The 16,238-nt window shown below is 54.7% G+C and overlaps 1 protein-coding gene across 12 annotated transcripts in view; it reads right to left on the minus strand.

Annotated features, from left to right (window-relative positions):
- The window catches only part of MACF1 (microtubule actin crosslinking factor 1), a 132,368-nt gene that overhangs the window by 43,812 nt on the left and 72,318 nt on the right, over positions 1 to 16,238 (minus strand). For 11 of the 12 annotated variants that reach the window (XM_084300707.1, XM_084300715.1, XM_084300710.1 and 8 more), the window contains 8 exons: positions 15,288 to 15,444; positions 14,391 to 14,508; positions 12,673 to 12,735; positions 11,632 to 11,873; positions 11,050 to 11,179; positions 10,064 to 10,263; positions 8,881 to 9,376; positions 6,893 to 8,364 (listed from right to left, as the gene is read on the minus strand). In XM_084300707.1, coding sequence (XP_084156833.1) covers positions 6,893 to 8,364; positions 8,881 to 9,376; positions 10,064 to 10,263; positions 11,050 to 11,179; positions 11,632 to 11,873; positions 12,673 to 12,735; positions 14,391 to 14,508; positions 15,288 to 15,444 — 2,878 coding nt within the window. The remainder of the gene's footprint in view (positions 1 to 6,892; positions 8,365 to 8,880; positions 9,377 to 10,063; positions 10,264 to 11,049; positions 11,180 to 11,631; positions 11,874 to 12,672; positions 12,736 to 14,390; positions 14,509 to 15,287; positions 15,445 to 16,238) is intronic. The other variant, XM_084300712.1, reaches the window with a different exon arrangement.

The following is a 16,238-nucleotide window of genomic DNA, read 5'->3' on the forward strand; positions in this document are numbered from 1 at the left end:
TTACAAGCAGCTCTTTAGGTTTCGCTGAGATTTCTGCTGGGGAGGCGGGGAGCTTGTGCCTTTTAGTCTTTGCTGCATTTGTCATTGAGTTCTGAGATTTCTTTATCTCCCTTTCAGTGCTGTTGCTCTCCTCCTAAACTCGCTTCTTTTGCCAAATCTCTGGAATTGGCGTTTCTGCGCGTTGCAAGGTACGCGGCGCTGCGTGGGCAAGCCCGGAGCCTGCAGCATGTTCCAGGCGCCCGCACCCGGCTAATCCCATCCGACCGTGCCGTGCTGCGGCTCCTCCATCCACTGCGCTCACAGCCGACTTCAAACCGATTTCATGTCGGGCCTCAGCCACCACGCAATCCCCCTCTTCAGAGCCAGAAGGGTTTCGTGATGCGAAGTGCGCCTTTCAAGCAGCGATTTGCATCCTGCAACCCATCAGGTCTCTGGCATCCGCAGACACCTCGCAGGGCTGGTGGAGGCAACAACCCACCTCCATGGGGTCTGCACGGCCGCAGGAAAGCGGTCAGGGCAGGGTTGGAAACCAAACTCCTGGAGTAACCTTCTGCAGGTTGGACGTGCGGGTGCAGGGAGCACCAAATTTCTCGTTGTTTCTTTAGCAAGGGTGCAAGAGCTTCACTGAAGTGCTTTTCTGCAAAGCAGCCAGCATAGATATTGGTATAAATAACTCCTGAGCGGAGCCTGGAGCCCACATGTTACAGCAGCGATCAGACTCAGCCCTACAACTCGCCGTTCTGCACGCGGTTGCTGCGGAGCCCGGTGCTCCCACGACGCCCATCTGCGCAGCACCAAGTGCCCCGAGGCACCCTGCAGGGACCGAGAGGGGAAGGCAGAGCCCCGTGCCCACGCTGCAGCGCCCGCTCCTGTCCTCAGCCCCCCTTTTTCCCTGCAAATCCCCCCCTGTGGCTGTCCCTGAGCAGGGGGCAGCGGGGAGAGGCACGGGACAGGGCGGTGAATCAACAGCTCCGCAGGCTGTGTAGGAAGTGAGGTAAGTGCGTTATCATCCCGAGAATCCTCTGGATGGGAGACATTTTAAATCACTCCTTCGGCAGAAAAATTGGCAATTGTTCTGTGCGCGCTGCGGTGACTAATCCGAGTCCGAGCCGTTCCCCACGCGAAGTCTGCGTCTGCTCCAGCCTCTCCCTGTCCCTGTCCCCGGCAGAGGATGGGGACAGCCGGGTGTTGGGGGCAGCCACGGCCCGGATTCTTGCCCTCTTCTGCTTGGCCCTCACAGACCATTGCTTCCACCCTCCTGGCTCTCCAGGGCTCATGCAAAGCCGGTATTTTTAGTGTCTCCTGGAAACCCTGCGAAGTGTCACCACCACCAATTAACGAACCCTCCTCTGGATGAGGACAGGCCCTTGCCCATCTCCCCTGGCGCAGGCTGGCAGGGAGCTGGCAGAAGAACCAAGGCATGCACAAGTGGGTGGCTTTGGAGCAGTGACCCGAGCTGACTCCTGAAAGGGTCCATTTGATCACAGCATAATTGTTTTATGGTTAAAAAAAAAAGAAAAGAAAAGCCTTGTAAAAGCCTTGTTGCGATTTGGTCAGTCTCAGCAGCTCTCAGCTTCCCTCTCTTGTTCCCAGCTCGCATGGACACACGAGATCTGCTCCTGAAGCTGCCTGCATGTTGCCACCTTCCCAGTGACAACTCAAGGTCAAAACTCAGCCACCGCCTCCTGACGAACGGGCGCGCACCGGCGAGGCTCCCGTCGGGGAGGACAAGCTCCAGGTACAATTTGCTCTTCCCTTATTTGAGGTGAATTCCTTTCCAAGGAATGAGAAGGCTGCGCGCTGCAGGAGCCACTCGGGCTCAAGTGTCTCTTCTGTGACCGTGTTTGTTTGCAGGGCTGCAGATTAGCGGGGCAGAGGCGCGGGGCGAGCAGCGCCAAGTGCCACCAAGGTGCTGCAGCTCCGGCGGGGACCGCACCCCGGCGCCCAGCAGGTTTATCACCCCTTTTCCAAGCAGGGAGATGGTGCCTTTAAGGCAGCTTACCAGCTGTCAGAGAGGAGGCATTTTTGCGTGTGTTGCTGATGCTCAAAATACTAGGCAGAGATACTTTAAGTAGGCCTGGAAAGCGTTCAACAAGAAGACACCGCCGCGCAGCCTGTCCCCGCTCCCAGCCCCATCCCTCCCAGCTGCTCGGGACGGGACGACTGCAAGGAGCCACGCGCATTCCTCTGGGGGCACATAAGGGTTAAAAATACCACCGGGGGCTGCGAATCGTCCCCTCTGCCACCGCCCCAGCTGGGTCCACAGCCCTTGGACCCACAGCCCTGGCACGGCGGCCGATTTTCCTTTGCACACCTTTGGGAGCAGCTCAGCAGTGGCAGAGCAGACCCCAGAGCAGGGGACAGAGCCTGACCGATGGTCCCCAAGGCCTGGAGGTGTGTGCACCTGGTCTTGTACAGGAGGAGCACAGAACACTGCTCACGACCACGCTCTCCCCCAGCCCGCAGAGCAGCGTGCTCTGCAAATGCAAATGGCATCAGCCCTGGGAGAGAAGCCACCCGTTTCAGTCAGCCTGCAAACTAACCCACAAAGCGCAGAGCCAGGCAGCCACAAACCCCTGCCCGTGTCTGTCCCTGCCACCGGTGCCCCTTGCAGTGACAACAGTTTCTTTTTCCAAGCAATCGAAGCTCTGAAGAAAGCAGATGCTGTCCTGCCTCGACGTGGGGCTGCAATGAGCTCACTGCTCCTCATTGCTCCTTTTGCTTAGGGTGACGTGGGGAGGGCCCGGAGCAGAATTAGAAAGAGCAGCATCTGAATGGGAAGATGACTAATGCTGCTCAGGTCTTCACTCACTAGCTGCATCACCACTCCTGGGATTTCTTTCCCTGCCTTTTTTTTTTTTTTTTAAGTAGACAAAGGGGTTCTGCAGGCACGGGGGCTGAGGGCTGCGCAGGCCCTGGACAACCTGACCTGCTCTAAAATAAAATGGGAGCGTGCCACAAGTTAGTGCTGTCCAAGGGTCCTCCCTCCCCCAGTCCTCGAGCACAAAAGCTTTATTGGCTCTAAGCAGCCTTGCCTAAGCACAGCACGTTGAGCAACCCTGCTTTCAAATCACCTCCCCAAAAGACCGGCTGCCGGAGGAGCAGCGGGGAGCTGGACTGTGGGGTGCCCCGGCACGCCGCGGGGTGCTCGGCCCTCGCTCCTGGGGGGCTCTGGTGGCTCAGAACCACCCCCAGCATCCTGCCAGCCCTCCCGGTACAGCCGGGATCGGCTGCGGTGGTGACGCCTTCGTGCGGCTCGGCGCTGCTCCCTGCATGGCTGGGGCTTGGGGCGAGATCCCGGGAGCGCCGCCTGTGCCAGCCGCGGCAGGTCCCGGCTCGCCGGCATTCCTGCGCCGTGCCCCCGCGCCCGGAGCAGCTGCAGGAGGGGGGTGCCGGCTGGGAGGGGGCTCAGCCATTCCCTTCCTCGTCCCCCGTCACCCACGGTCCAGCCGCGTTCGGAGGCACAGAGGCATCCTCCTCCCATCCTCCTCCCCCTTCGGCATCTGCACCGGGGCAAATGTGAAAGCGACCGTTTGGCTGTGGCGACAGGTCTGATGCTTTTTTCCTGGGTTTCAGCTGGGGTAAAGTTCCTCAGACGCATGCAGAAATCATTTCTGGACTGCAAGGCCAAGGGGGAACGAAGGCACTCTGCCCAGCTTCTGCACTCATCCCCAGCATGGGGAGGAAAGCCTTCCCCAGAAGTACAGAGCTGCTCTGGCACGCTACTGCAGGAGGGGCAAAGGCTGCTTTTCACTCCCAAGCCTTGTTCTATGCTGTAGTGAGCCAAAAAAACGCTCGCACCTCTGACCCAGGGAGCACTGCACAGCTGTGCGTTACTGTGCTCTATTGGTGAATCAGAAAAATGAGAGCTTGTCCAGAACCAACGCGGTGAATCCAAACAGGATCCCAGCTCACTATTCAAAATCGTCAGTGCTAAGTACCAGACAGGCTTTGAAAGAAGAGTTCAAAATCCAGTGTGTAAAATGTAAGCAGCAAGTAAACAAAACCAGGCAGATGTCCTCCCAAACCCACCGGAGAATGCAATTCCATCGCCTTGCCAAGGCCCAGGCTGACAGATGCACTTTGGGCAGGTGGGACAAGCCCATGCCTGGGGCTTCCTGGCACCGCCATGGCAAAAGAGCAAACTGCAACTCTCCTTTATCCTCAGCACAACTTTGGCTTCCCAATCTTTGGGAAAAAGGACTGAAATTCTGGCTCTTCTGGGTCAGAGGTTGCCGCTGCGTGAGGGCAGGCTTCGGAGAAAACCCCAACGTCTCCGCGTGACCCCGCGTCGCTCCTCCGCACCCAGGGAGTAATTCCCCTGGGGAACTCTGCTGTTTGCTAAACTGAATCAACGTAGCTGTTATGTTTAGTAACATTTCGACTGTGGCTCATTTGATTTCAGTCATTAAAATTTAATATTACTGTGAGCTTTGAGAAAACCAAGCCGACAGCAGAGAGGGCGGAGGGGGAAGAAGCGCCCCAGCCCGCGTGCTCCCAGCAGCAGCTCTCGCTGGTGGCTGCCTCGTGCCAAAGAGCACAACGCGCTGTGTGACGCTCGTGGAGATGGCACGGAAAGGACTTTCCTGTTTTTAGTACCCGTTTATACAAAAAAGGGCTCCTCAGAGAGCTTGCGTGTGTTTACTGCTCTCGCAAGCGATGCCAAGCCAGCCTGCTCTTCTCTGAAGTGAAACCACGGCCCGTGCCCCTGCACCGTCTGCTCCTATGCCCGCAAGCTCCGGCAGCACCGTGCCCTATGATGGAGCTGAAGCATCTCATGGGGTGAAGCAATACCCGTCAGGATGTCCACATAAGCACAGCCTCCAACCCTCAGAGATGCCTCTCAGCTGCACTTATCTCAGCATAAAATGAGGTGGTGAACAAGGTGACACCTTCAGGCCTCCTCCAGCTGGGGTTCTCCCAGCCCTCTACCAGCCCCAGCAACTCGCCTCGACCAAGTTATTGGGGCCCAGGGAAGGCTCTTCCCCTGTGGGGCAGCTCATGGAGTGTTTGCAGGCAGGAAAAGAAAAATACGTGGGAAGTGTCGAGTATAAGCTGCTTCAGAAGTCATCTGCCTTGGCCTCAGCCAGCCTTCAATACCTCTCCTTTGATTAAAATGGGACACAATGAGCCCAGAAGTGCCCACCTTTGTAAGGGCTGCCTTGGCAGTGTGCCGGGAGCCCTGGGGTCACGCCTAATTTGCATCTCATTTACACAGATGTTCATTAAAATTGATGCCTTAAGACATGCTATCTGCCCGCTCGCACCCCCTGGGCAGGCAGAGCGAGCCCCTGGGGCTTCTTGCTCCTGTCCGGGGGGAGCCAGGCCTGCGTCGCCCACAGCAGTGGGGCTCAGGTGCTGAGGAACCAGAGGCCCCCCAGGGCAGTGGGGCAGAAGCGGGGCCCCTGGCCAGTGCTGCCTGAACCCCTTCCATCACATCTGCCCACAGGCAGAGCCCTAAGATGAGGCTTTACCAATATCTGCTCTGCAACGCTTGTGCCTCACGTAACAGCGCCTGCTCTCTGGACAAACCGTGCACAGGAGGAACGCTGCCACGTACCAGCACCATCCACCATCGCCTCTCCCCCACATCGTCCTCAGACATTACACAGCACAACCCTATGCTCACTGCCACCACTTCCACTTTTCCCATGAAGCTTTCCACGAACCAAGACCCTGCCGCGGGCTGCAGGTCCCCTCCCGGCCCTCACACGCATGGCCCCGGCCCCGCTAGGCCTTGTGTACCACACGAACACTGCGCCAGTTACACAGACCAGGAAATCCTTTTTGGATATATTTGCTGCAAAGCAGCTGTAGGGTGTTCAACACGGAAATTAAGTCCTTCCTAAGCAATGCAAGTTTAGCGCAGAAGGCCGCCCAACACAAGAGATAACTGCAACACAACCACGTAAGCTGGAGTTCGCCCTGTTAGCAACGCTGCCGAGCTTTTTTGGACAGGCAGCCCACAAAGCAGAACTACCCCATCCTGGTGAGGGGTTCACAGAGCTGCCAAGTGATGGAACGGGATCAATTAGCCATGAGATGAAAAGTAAATGGCTGTAAAAATGCCTCCCCCTCCCGCCCGCCACGATCACCATGAAACGGGCAGCCAGATGTAAATCAGCCCAATCATCAGCTCCCGAGCACATCGGTAATACAAGTTTCACAGCGAGAGAGTTCCTAAGCAGTATTAATGTAATTAATGTAGTGTAACAGCATGACCCAATAACACAGTGCTGTATTTAAAAAAATCAAACACAATCAACTCTTTTCTCAACATTTCCTGCAAACCTTGATGGTCCTGAACAGATCTTTGCTGGAAACATGAAAAGCCCACAACAAAAATCATCTCTGCTTGGTTTCTTTCCCCGTGTGTCCCCCTTCTCCCACAGCTCATCTCTGGCTTTATTTGCACCCAAGGACCCCCAGATGGACGTACATGTGTCCCACAGAGCTGAACAACAAGTGGGAAGGGTGGGTCCGGTAGAAAGGCCTATAGGATGAGCTGATCTGGACGAGGCTCTCAGACAACACCAACAGCTCAAACAGACTCAAAAACATTCCTCCCTCCCACAAAACGTAAATACCAACCACCTCCAAAAGCCCAGAGGGTGCTGGCATATCAACATTACACACCACAAGAACAGGGAAAAAAATTTTTCTGCTACCCACAAAGCCTTGTCTCTTCCTTTCACTGCAGACTATCAAGTCCAGCAGTTGATTTTATATTCCCCAGAGCAACAGTAATCTACTGCACCCAAAATGCCGACCTAGCAATGAACAACAGTCACAACAGCTTGAAGAACAGAGGTCCTACACAAAAGACCACATCACTAGACAGAGCTTCTAACACCAAACGCCATTTAAGAAATGCTTTAGCGTAAAGACTTACCTTGAAGTCTGCCAACTGCTGGTTGATGGTTTCAACCTCTGTTCCCACCACCCACTGCAAGGCCTCGTTCTCCTCTGCTGCCGTTGTCATGTGGGTCAGCTCCTTCAGCCTGCTGTAAAAGTCCTCGACACGCGACAGGGTCGTTTCTACCTGCTCCTGACGGTTCTTGCCTCTCTCAGTCAGTTTGCTGCACTGTTTGTTCAGCGTCTCCAATTCACGTTTCAGTCCTAATAAATCAGGGCTCCCTTCATCCTCGAGCATTTTCTTGCATTCACTTTCAGAAGCCTCAATGTCAGACTTCAGCCTGTGGAGCTTGCCCAGGAACGTACGAACGTCCTCTGCTTGGGACTGAAGGCTGTCAGAGTCTCTCCCGATGGGGCCCATGCTGTCTAGCTCATCATCGAGATCTGCCAGTTGAGAGAACATCTCCCTGACCCGACTACTGAACTGGCCGATCCCTTCAAGTTTGTTTTCCATGAGCACGCAGCAGTCATTTACTTTCTGCTTCACAGCTTTAAAGTCCTCCTGAGCCACCTCAGCTTGGTTTAATAGCTGAGAACAGTCAGACCCATCTGGGGCATCTTCTACTAGACCTTGAGTGAAGTTTTTCAGATAATCCACTTGTGGTTCCAGGGCATGCAGCACCTCCTGCTGGGCCCTGAGCTTCTCCAAGTTCTTGTTGCTGCAGGCTTGTGGCCCGAGTGCATCAAAGATCTCCAGCTGGTGCTTTGCCCCTTCCAGCTTTTTCTCGATGTTCTTGAAGCTCTCTTGGAACTCCTTGAGCCTCTGGGACATTTCATCAAGGGAGCCCGTCTTGGCTTGCAGCTCTTCTGTGATGGCATCCATCTTCTGATTGATCCCAGCCTTCTCGTCCCGAATGTCATCCTCATCGGTCTGAGAAGCATCGATCAGGATGTCAGCAGCGCTGTTCAGCATCTCCAGCAAGGAGCGGCGCTTCTCCACGTCGCTCAGCATGGCCTTTGATCTCAGGAGAGTTGCCTCCAGCTGCACCGGATCCAGAGTCACTTCCAGCTCTGACATCTTTGCCTTGCAGTCCTCCACCCAAGGCAGGAGGTCCTCTGTGTGCCGCTGGTACTTCTGAGCTTTCTGCAAGCAGTCCTTGAGCTTAGAGTGTCTGTCAGCAGCCTGTTTGCTGAGCTCTTCCCAGTGTGTTTTGAGGCTGACCAACTGGTTTTGGAGAGTGGTCTTCTCCTCCCCAGGCTGGACAGAAAGCAGCAAAGATTCTCCCTCAGCTACGATCATCTCATAGGAGCCGCTGTGTTGGTTGAGACTCTTCTGGAACTCCTCTTGTTCCTGAATTTGGCTCTGTAGCCTCTCAAGTTTAGCAGAAATAGGTTGGCTCTGAGCTTGCTGGCACAGTTTGTCATCTAGCCAGGTCCTGAGTTCATCAAACATATGCTGGAACTGCTGGGAACTTGCAAGCGCAGTCTGCAGTCGGTTCATCCGGTCGGCTGGAATGGAAATAAGATTAGAACGCAACAATTAAGCTGGAATCAAATAAGCAAAGTGCAATTATTTAAAATCATCTCAGATGCACCAACTGTGTTTTGATTAACAGGAAGGAGTTTTCCATTGCATCACCACCATTTTTGCTCACCAGTTCATGTATTTCTTTGGAAGTATTAGGTAATGATAATGCAGTAATCTCAGTTCTCCTGAGCAGCTTCTAAACGCAACCTCTTAGAAACCAGAAGGGGAATCCCAAGATTAGAAGGCAGCCACTGCATCATCTACTCCCCATTCTGAAGTTAGAGATCTTTTTTTTTGAACAAAGCCTGCCTGGCTACTATGTCCAGAGAAGTCTCCTCTGCTTAGTGCCACTATAAACACTCACAAAGCACCTCACTAAAAATGATAAATAGTCCTTCCCTTATTATTCCTAAAAAACCAGTAATGGGTGAACCCTGTGGCAAAAACCAAGGGGCAAAGTTCAACACCTCGTAACCAACTTCTCCATGCTGTCTCACCTGCCAGATCTTCCAGCCCTTTGAGAGGAAGAGCCACGGTCTCCAGACGTTTCCTAAGCTCATCTTTCAGATACTGCTCCCCGATCAGAACAGACAGGTCATCACAGAGGGTCTGAGCCTCTGTGATCTCCTCTTCCAGCTGCTCCAGGTCCGAGCGGATCTCACTGGTTTCCTCCAGCTGCTGTTTCACGGCATCAGGCTGCGTGCTGATGGCAGACTGGCTGCTCAGGCGCTGCCCAACCGCCTTCACCTTCTCAGAGAGGCCCTGCAGGAGCTCCTGGTACTGGGTACTCTTCACTATGGCTTGATCAATTTGGCTGGAGCGGGAGTTGAGGCGTTCTGTTAGCTCGGACCATTTCTGATTAACCCCTTGGAGCTCTTCCCGCACTTGGTTAGTGGATGGAGAAACATCTCCAGGGCCAGTTAGGATGCTCTGAGCTGCCTGGTTGAGCTGCTCATGCTGTTGTCTGCGAGCTTCAAATTCCTTCAGCATAAACTGGAACAGAAATAACATGAAAATGTTTGCGTAAAACTGACAGCTCTGAGTACACACAGTCAAAACAAACCAGACCTCCAAGGGTTTTATCCAGCCCACAGAATCACTAGGAGCAAATCGAGATGTTCCTGGGGTGGGACAGCAGTTGGGCAAGGGATACAGTGATTTATTGTGACCTTGTAACTTAAAAAGCTGGGAGGGGTCTGAGACTCCAGTGACAGAGCATTCTGCTCTCTCTCTTATTTGTCCTACTGCTGTGTAATGTAACGTAAACCGGTTAGATGAGAAGGAAATGTAATTATGTTAACTGGGGCATTTTACTTTATGCTGTGGCCAGTTACGGACATGTTAGTATTTGGAAGCAGTAGGCAGGGAACTGGCTGCCAGGCAGTGCCCCAGGTGGAGGGGCAGCATTAGCAAGTCCTGCAGAGCATCAGCACAGGTCTTGTTTAAAGCAATTTTGCTCCCCAGGAGGGGCCAAGTGATTCACCGATGAGTCAATCCAGTGCAGGGAACTGAGTTCAAGCACTGCACCCATCTCACGTTATTCACAGCAGTCTGCAGTCAGTGGGGTTTGGTGGACTTGGAAGAGGAGCCCTGAGATCTCCCACCTCACCCAGTGGAAGCGACACCCTCCTTCCTTGTCCCTAGCCCACCGTGGGGACGTGCGCACAGCCCCCAGCTCACCTGGACCTGCTGCTTCTGTGCATTCAGCATGTTCGGGTCGATGGAGAGGGGTCCCAGCACGCTCATCATGAGCTCTTTCTCCATCAGCCAGGGCCGCAGCTGTGCCTCAGCAGCCTGGAAGCTGGCCAGTTGGTTCGCCGACTCCTCCAGCTTCTGCTGCCGCTCGGCCGTTGCCTGGCTGGCTCGCTCCCACCTGCAATCTGAAGCAGCGGCTGCGTTGGTGCTGGTCGTGCTCCCCCCCACCAAGAAGGTTTTTCAGCCTCCCCGTGGTTCACCCGACACGGGAAACCTCCTCAGCATTTCTAGCGTGGCTCTATTCACTCTCCATCTAATAAGCCGTTACCCATTTCTAATGGCTACGTGGTCTTGAAGCTCATAGAAAAAAACCTCGCAAGCAGGATTTCTGCAATCTAGTCACTACTGCCACGAGCTCGTCTGACCTTGGGTGAGCCATCTCACAGCTCTGGCTCAGAAACCAGCTCCGATAAATGAGGATACTCTCATGTGTATCAGTCCTCAAACAGCACATTCAGATCTCCTGGACGGAGAACTCCGTAAATGCGTTCCTGCTATTTCAAAGAAGAGAATCTCTGGGCTTCTTTTTAAATACACAGTCTTGTTTAGTCAACATTGCATTACCTAGGATATCCTTGCTAATGACTAGAATTTTATATCAAGCAGTGAAGCTTTTAATCAAAGTAATCAACTCGTGCTGCTAATCTTTTTTTTTTTTTTTCTTTAGAGGTAATTTAAGGAGGCAAGTCTTTAAAATATACATCCATCATAGAGATTTCATTAATCATGACAGTGCTCATCTCTGGAACACCTTGTACACCAGACAGCTTGGAGATAAGTTCGCTATTTACTGAATTTTAATTAGAAATGACTCTGTTCTGCTGTGACTTTGGAATCGTCCTGCAGTCCTGAATCACTTCTAACGTAATGTTTCAAGACAGAAGCCTCACTAGAGTGCTTCAGGCACTTACTCAGGTCTTCCTGCATCTTCTTCCAGTTTGGTGCTTCCGGAGAATCTGGATATTTCTCCAGCAAGCCAGAAAGTGCCTCCTTTACCTTCTGGATCTTTTCTGATTTCTGTTCCAATTCAGCCAGAAATGCCTGGAATACAATCATTTGAACTTCTTTAGATACAGTGCAAAAGAATAACATCAGCGAGGAGGAATGAAGCAGGAGCTACAAGCTGGAGTTGAACAGTTTCTGTTCTTTGCTCTTCATTAGCAGGATCATGAGCTAGCTTGGCTGCAAGAGCAGAACAGAGGGAGATTGCTTCCCAGAGAAGCTGGGGTGGCCCAGCAGCAAGGGCTACAGATAAGTGCCTCTCCTCTGAGCCAAATGCCTGACAGCAACAGGTCTGAAACCAAGAGGGTTGAGCTCAGCGTGCCGGCTCCTGCTCCACGGACCCACCCGCGTTCCCTTCTTGGGAAAGCCCCTCTGCAGCCCAGGGCAGATCTGTGCTGCTCACACGTCTAACCTTGCTGCAATTAAGCACATCTCCAGGAAGCCTGGGGAGAAGATGCCCGATCCCAGTTGTGTTCTGGAAGAGGAGTTACCTTGTTGTGCTCGGCCTGGGCTCTCATCGTCTCCGTCTTGGTGGGCGAGGAGGAGGCTTCCAGCTCTGACAGCGTGCGCTCCTTTGACTCCAGCCACTTGAGCATGGCACTCGCCTCCTCCTGCACCTCTTGCATCTTCTCCAGCATGGCTGAGAGCTGCTGCTGGCGTTCCCGCAGCACCACGCCAAGGCCCTCGTACTGCTGGGTGACATCCGACACATCGCACTGGATCTCAGTCAGATCTGTTGCCAAAAACAGCAGCCTGGGATGAGGAACGCTGCCCACCTTATTGCACTTCACCTGGACTCTCAGGAGCTAATCTAGCCCCGGGCAGCCACAGCCAAGCACCAGCAGCAAAGCGGCTGCACGGCCATCCTGCTGCCTGCAGAGCGCTGGCAATGTCAGGCTATCAGTGCCCGGCACGCCGAGGGGCTCATCCCCTTGCACAACATTCGTGTGCTGACAGTTTGCAAACAAAGCAATCGCCTTCATGTTTGAGAGGCTGATGCAAGCTGAGTCCCACTCCTGCAATGTCACTGCCAATTCAGCGGTAAGTAACGTGACACCAAGGTATAAAGCCATTTTTATGCAGCTATTATCTCGTTGAACCGGTGAACTAACAGCAGATAACGGTCAGTAATTAAAATTGCTCTTCAAACTGAAGGGTTGGATGGCATTATAATCCCTGAGAACCAATAAATTTAATTGCAGGCCTTAAAACGATCGCCCGTTTATCAGCCCATAACACCACCTGACGGGGTGCCAGGGGTTTGTCACTGCCCAGAGCCGCCTGCTGCCCTCCCGGCTCCGTCCTTCAGCCTGACCGCTGTCCCCGGTCACAGCCACCTGCCCGTCCCGTGGCGCAGCGCTGCTCGGAATTAGGAAGCCCATTTGCAGGCTCATTTCCCTTGCTACGGGATGCTGGTGGTGTCACATTGTGACTTCTGTCTCACGGATGGAAATGCACAGCGCTGCCAGCAGGCACAGACACAACGGACAGGACACGGCCCCAGCACGCGCGTGCCGGCACAGCGCTCTCACCTTTGCAAGTGTGGTATCCGTTCACGCTGCCTACCGGCCCTCCCAGAGCGGGCAGCACAGAACCTGAGCAGAGGGGACGGGGACAGACAGAGGGACAAGACAGACGTGTTAGGAATGCGGACAGCAAGCGATGAACACCAGGCAGGGCTGCCTCCACCGCCCGGGAGCGCCGCGCGAGGAGGATGCAGCCCGGCGCGCGAGCCTGCGAACACAGCGTGGGACAACACAGCCCCCCCCGACAGAGCACGGCAGCACCAAGCACACGGACGGCGCTGGGGGGCCACTGCCTTGTGCTCATCAAGTCCGTGGGATGAGATTCCTGCACAGCCCACAGCACTGGGGTCAGGGCTGTCCCCCCACATCTCTCCGGACGCCCCAGAAAAGCTGCTGCCCTCACCATGACTTTGTGAATTACTGAGTGAGACCACTGAGGCTTTATACTGCCTTCATTTAAAGAGATTAACTCCCCTAAAGAAATTAACTCCCCCATGTTCTCCTTTTCTTATGGAATGAATCTATTTATAGCTGCCTTGGTGCACAGACACGCTCTCTCTGCGAAGAGGCACCACGCACGATGCATCAGTGACCCTCTGTGGGACACACCGCAGACATCAGTTACTGTCACAGTCAAAAGGGGATTCTGCAGAAACGTCATCGAGTAAGCTTCTCTCTTTCTAACCACACATTTTAACGCTTTCATGGATGTAAGGGACTGCAGCTTCCAAATGTTACCCCGGGTTTGTACAGGGGAACGGTAACCTGCGTGGCAGCCCCCTGCGCTGGCGACATCATCCAACAAGCCTCAAGAGCAGGGAACGAGCAAACTCCAAATTAAAACTCCCAGGAAAATTTCAGGTTGGCAGCACGCACATATTGTGAACAGGTTTGGCACAGACATCAGGTCAGCTATCCCAAATGCTAGAACCTTCAGTGAGCACTAGGACACAAGATACTGGATAACGTCACTGAAAGAGGAGCTGGGGTTCAGCTCACACTGCTGCCAGCTCCTGCATCCTTCACACACCCGCCTGCAGCCTTTCTCCCTAGTTTTCTTGGAGGCTTCCCACTGAGCTGCAAATCAAGTTAACCCCAACAAACAAACATAGACTAAATTCCCATAAAGGCCCATCAGTGAGGGGAGTCCAGAGACTTGTTCTCATGAGTTGGAAGACATCTTTTAGTTGGGTTCCAAACAAACCAGACATAATCTCATTGCTTCACAGACGTAAAGCCAAAAAAGAGACTAGTAAATCATGTCTGAATATCAGTCTTCAATTTCATGCAGATATGAAACCCGCATACTGGAGTTTGATTAAAACATCTCAGGCCCCAGGAGGCTGAAGCACACTGCCCTGCAGGACCCGAACCTCCTCTGCTTTGGCCGAGCATCAAGGCATGGCCGTGAGCTGGGCCCGTGGCAAGCACAGGCTCCTTCAGTGCTCATTACACTACAGCAAAGGAAGCCACACTGCCTTACCTGGCACTGGTGGGCTCAGAGCACACGGCCGATGCATAAATGCAACAACCTGACCACCGCTCTTGAGCCCCATGATACTTGGACCACCTCTGGTCCTCTAAGGTTTGTTACAGGGGAGGTAGCCCCATTTTTTGCTTGATGTGGGCTTTGAAATGATGCTTGTGGAGCAGTGAGAGCGAGCAGAGGAAGCAGGCACGGTGCCAGCTCCCTGCAATGGCTGGCGAGCAGGGCTGCCACTCACCCGCCTTGCCCTGGCTGTCGGGGGCCGTGATCTCCATGATCAGGTTCTCCAGGAGGGTCCCCTTGCGGCCGATCTCCTCCACCTGCGGCCCCTTTCCCGTCCACTCCTCCAGGAGATCCTGTTGGGAGGCAAAGGCTGTGCTCACCCGTGCTGTCCCTGATGGAAACGGGGAGCCCGGTCCCCTCCGCTGTGAGCTGGTGGCACCGGGACAGCGCTGACAGAACAGCCCCCAGCAAACCGCCTGCGTATCACTGGGGCACGCTGGCACATTGCAGACTGTGTGCATGGAGTGGGTGTCTCGGTGTGAATTTTTGCCAGTGGGAATCAAAGAGTAACGAGCTGTCCCCTGAGCAGTGTGTCTGTCACACCTTGTTCTCCCGCCTGCTGTTCCTGGGGGCTCCCTCCCACCCCGCGCTACCCAGCCGTGTGTGAGCGCAGTCCCACAGCTTTCTGCAGAGCCCCTGTGTGAACCTGCAGCTCGGAGCCCTGAGGCCACGGTGGCTCACAAGGATGCTGCCGGGCCTCCCAGCCCAGCCCTTGAATTGTCCTCATTTCAGGCATCGCCGGAGATGAGCGGAGGAGGCTGCCTTTGATGTCTCGCAGGGAGAAGCACTCAGCAAAAACTCGCAAATCCCCGACAAAGCAGGTGGGAAGGAGGGAAGGGAAATGAGGCTGTGCGCGGGAGGACCTTCACTCTGTTCCCTTGCCTGCACACCAGGGACCACGAGATGCCCACACACAGGGGGCTGCAGCCCAGCAGTGAGTGCAGGGAAGCCCAGGATTACTGAGAGCATGAAAAACCTCCCAGAATACTGTTTCCTGGAATTTATTCCATGTTCCAGGGTTTTCGCACCAGCTGCCAACTTTCCCAATCTGTTTCCAGCTCCCTCTGCCCACCTGGACCTGCTGCCTGCATTTGTGCAGCTCCTGGGTGCCCAGCGAGGTCTCTGCGGGCGGCACTTTGCCCTCGCTCTCCTTCAGCCACTTCCTCAGGGCTCCAACCAGCTTTCGGAATTCGTCCAGTTGCTCCTGGCAGGACGATGCATCCCTTTCTCTGCGAGTGAAAAGGTTTCAGAGAGTCAGAGCTCGTGCTTTGCCTTGCAATTACCACCGCGTGAATGTAGCACAGTTGAGTCTCCAGGAGCCTGTCTTTTTATTATTATCATCCGATGTTGCTTAGGAACAAGCGCGCGCAGTGCCAGCCAAAACGGGGTGCAAGCTGCAGCCTGCCCCTCTCGGCTGGTGGCAGCTGCCCCGGCACTGCTGGCTCACGTGGAGCTCCCCTGCCAGCCTGCACCCCCTCTGCACGGGGCTTTTTGGGGAGCGGGGCTTTGGGGAAGGCAGGGCTCCTTCTCACCGCCCCAGGCACTGCCATCGGCTCTCCTCTGTTCAGCCCCTGGGGGGGGAAAACAAGGCAGCCCCCCCGCCTGGCTCCCCCACTGACCACAGCTGCGGGCAGCCTGCACGCAGCCGGCCAGAGGCAGCACGCTGCGTGGTGCTGAGTTGCTGAGGATTATCAGGAAATTCCTCTGCCTCTTCCCATCGCCTCCCTTGCATTCACCAGGGAGTTCGGAGATGCAGCCTGCGAGGTGTGCCCTCCCTGGGGACGCAGGCGAGCTGTTGCTCCAACCTTGCTCACTCTGACTCAAGTTTAGGATGCCGCTAAAACCTCCTCCTTATCCCCACGGTGAGGGGCTCTGTGGACACAGCCCTGCTGCATCACCTCCTGCAGAGCCTGGGGCCAGCCCCGACCCTCCAGCAGCACCCGCTCCCCCCGGGGTGAGATGCTCCCGGCCGCAGCACCGAGCGGTGGCAGCCCACACGCTCCGAGACGCACGAACGTCGGCT

Source organism: Netta rufina, assembly GCF_964035555.1.
Source record: "Netta rufina genome assembly, chromosome: 23".
NCBI lineage: Eukaryota > Metazoa > Chordata > Aves > Anseriformes > Anatidae > Netta > Netta rufina.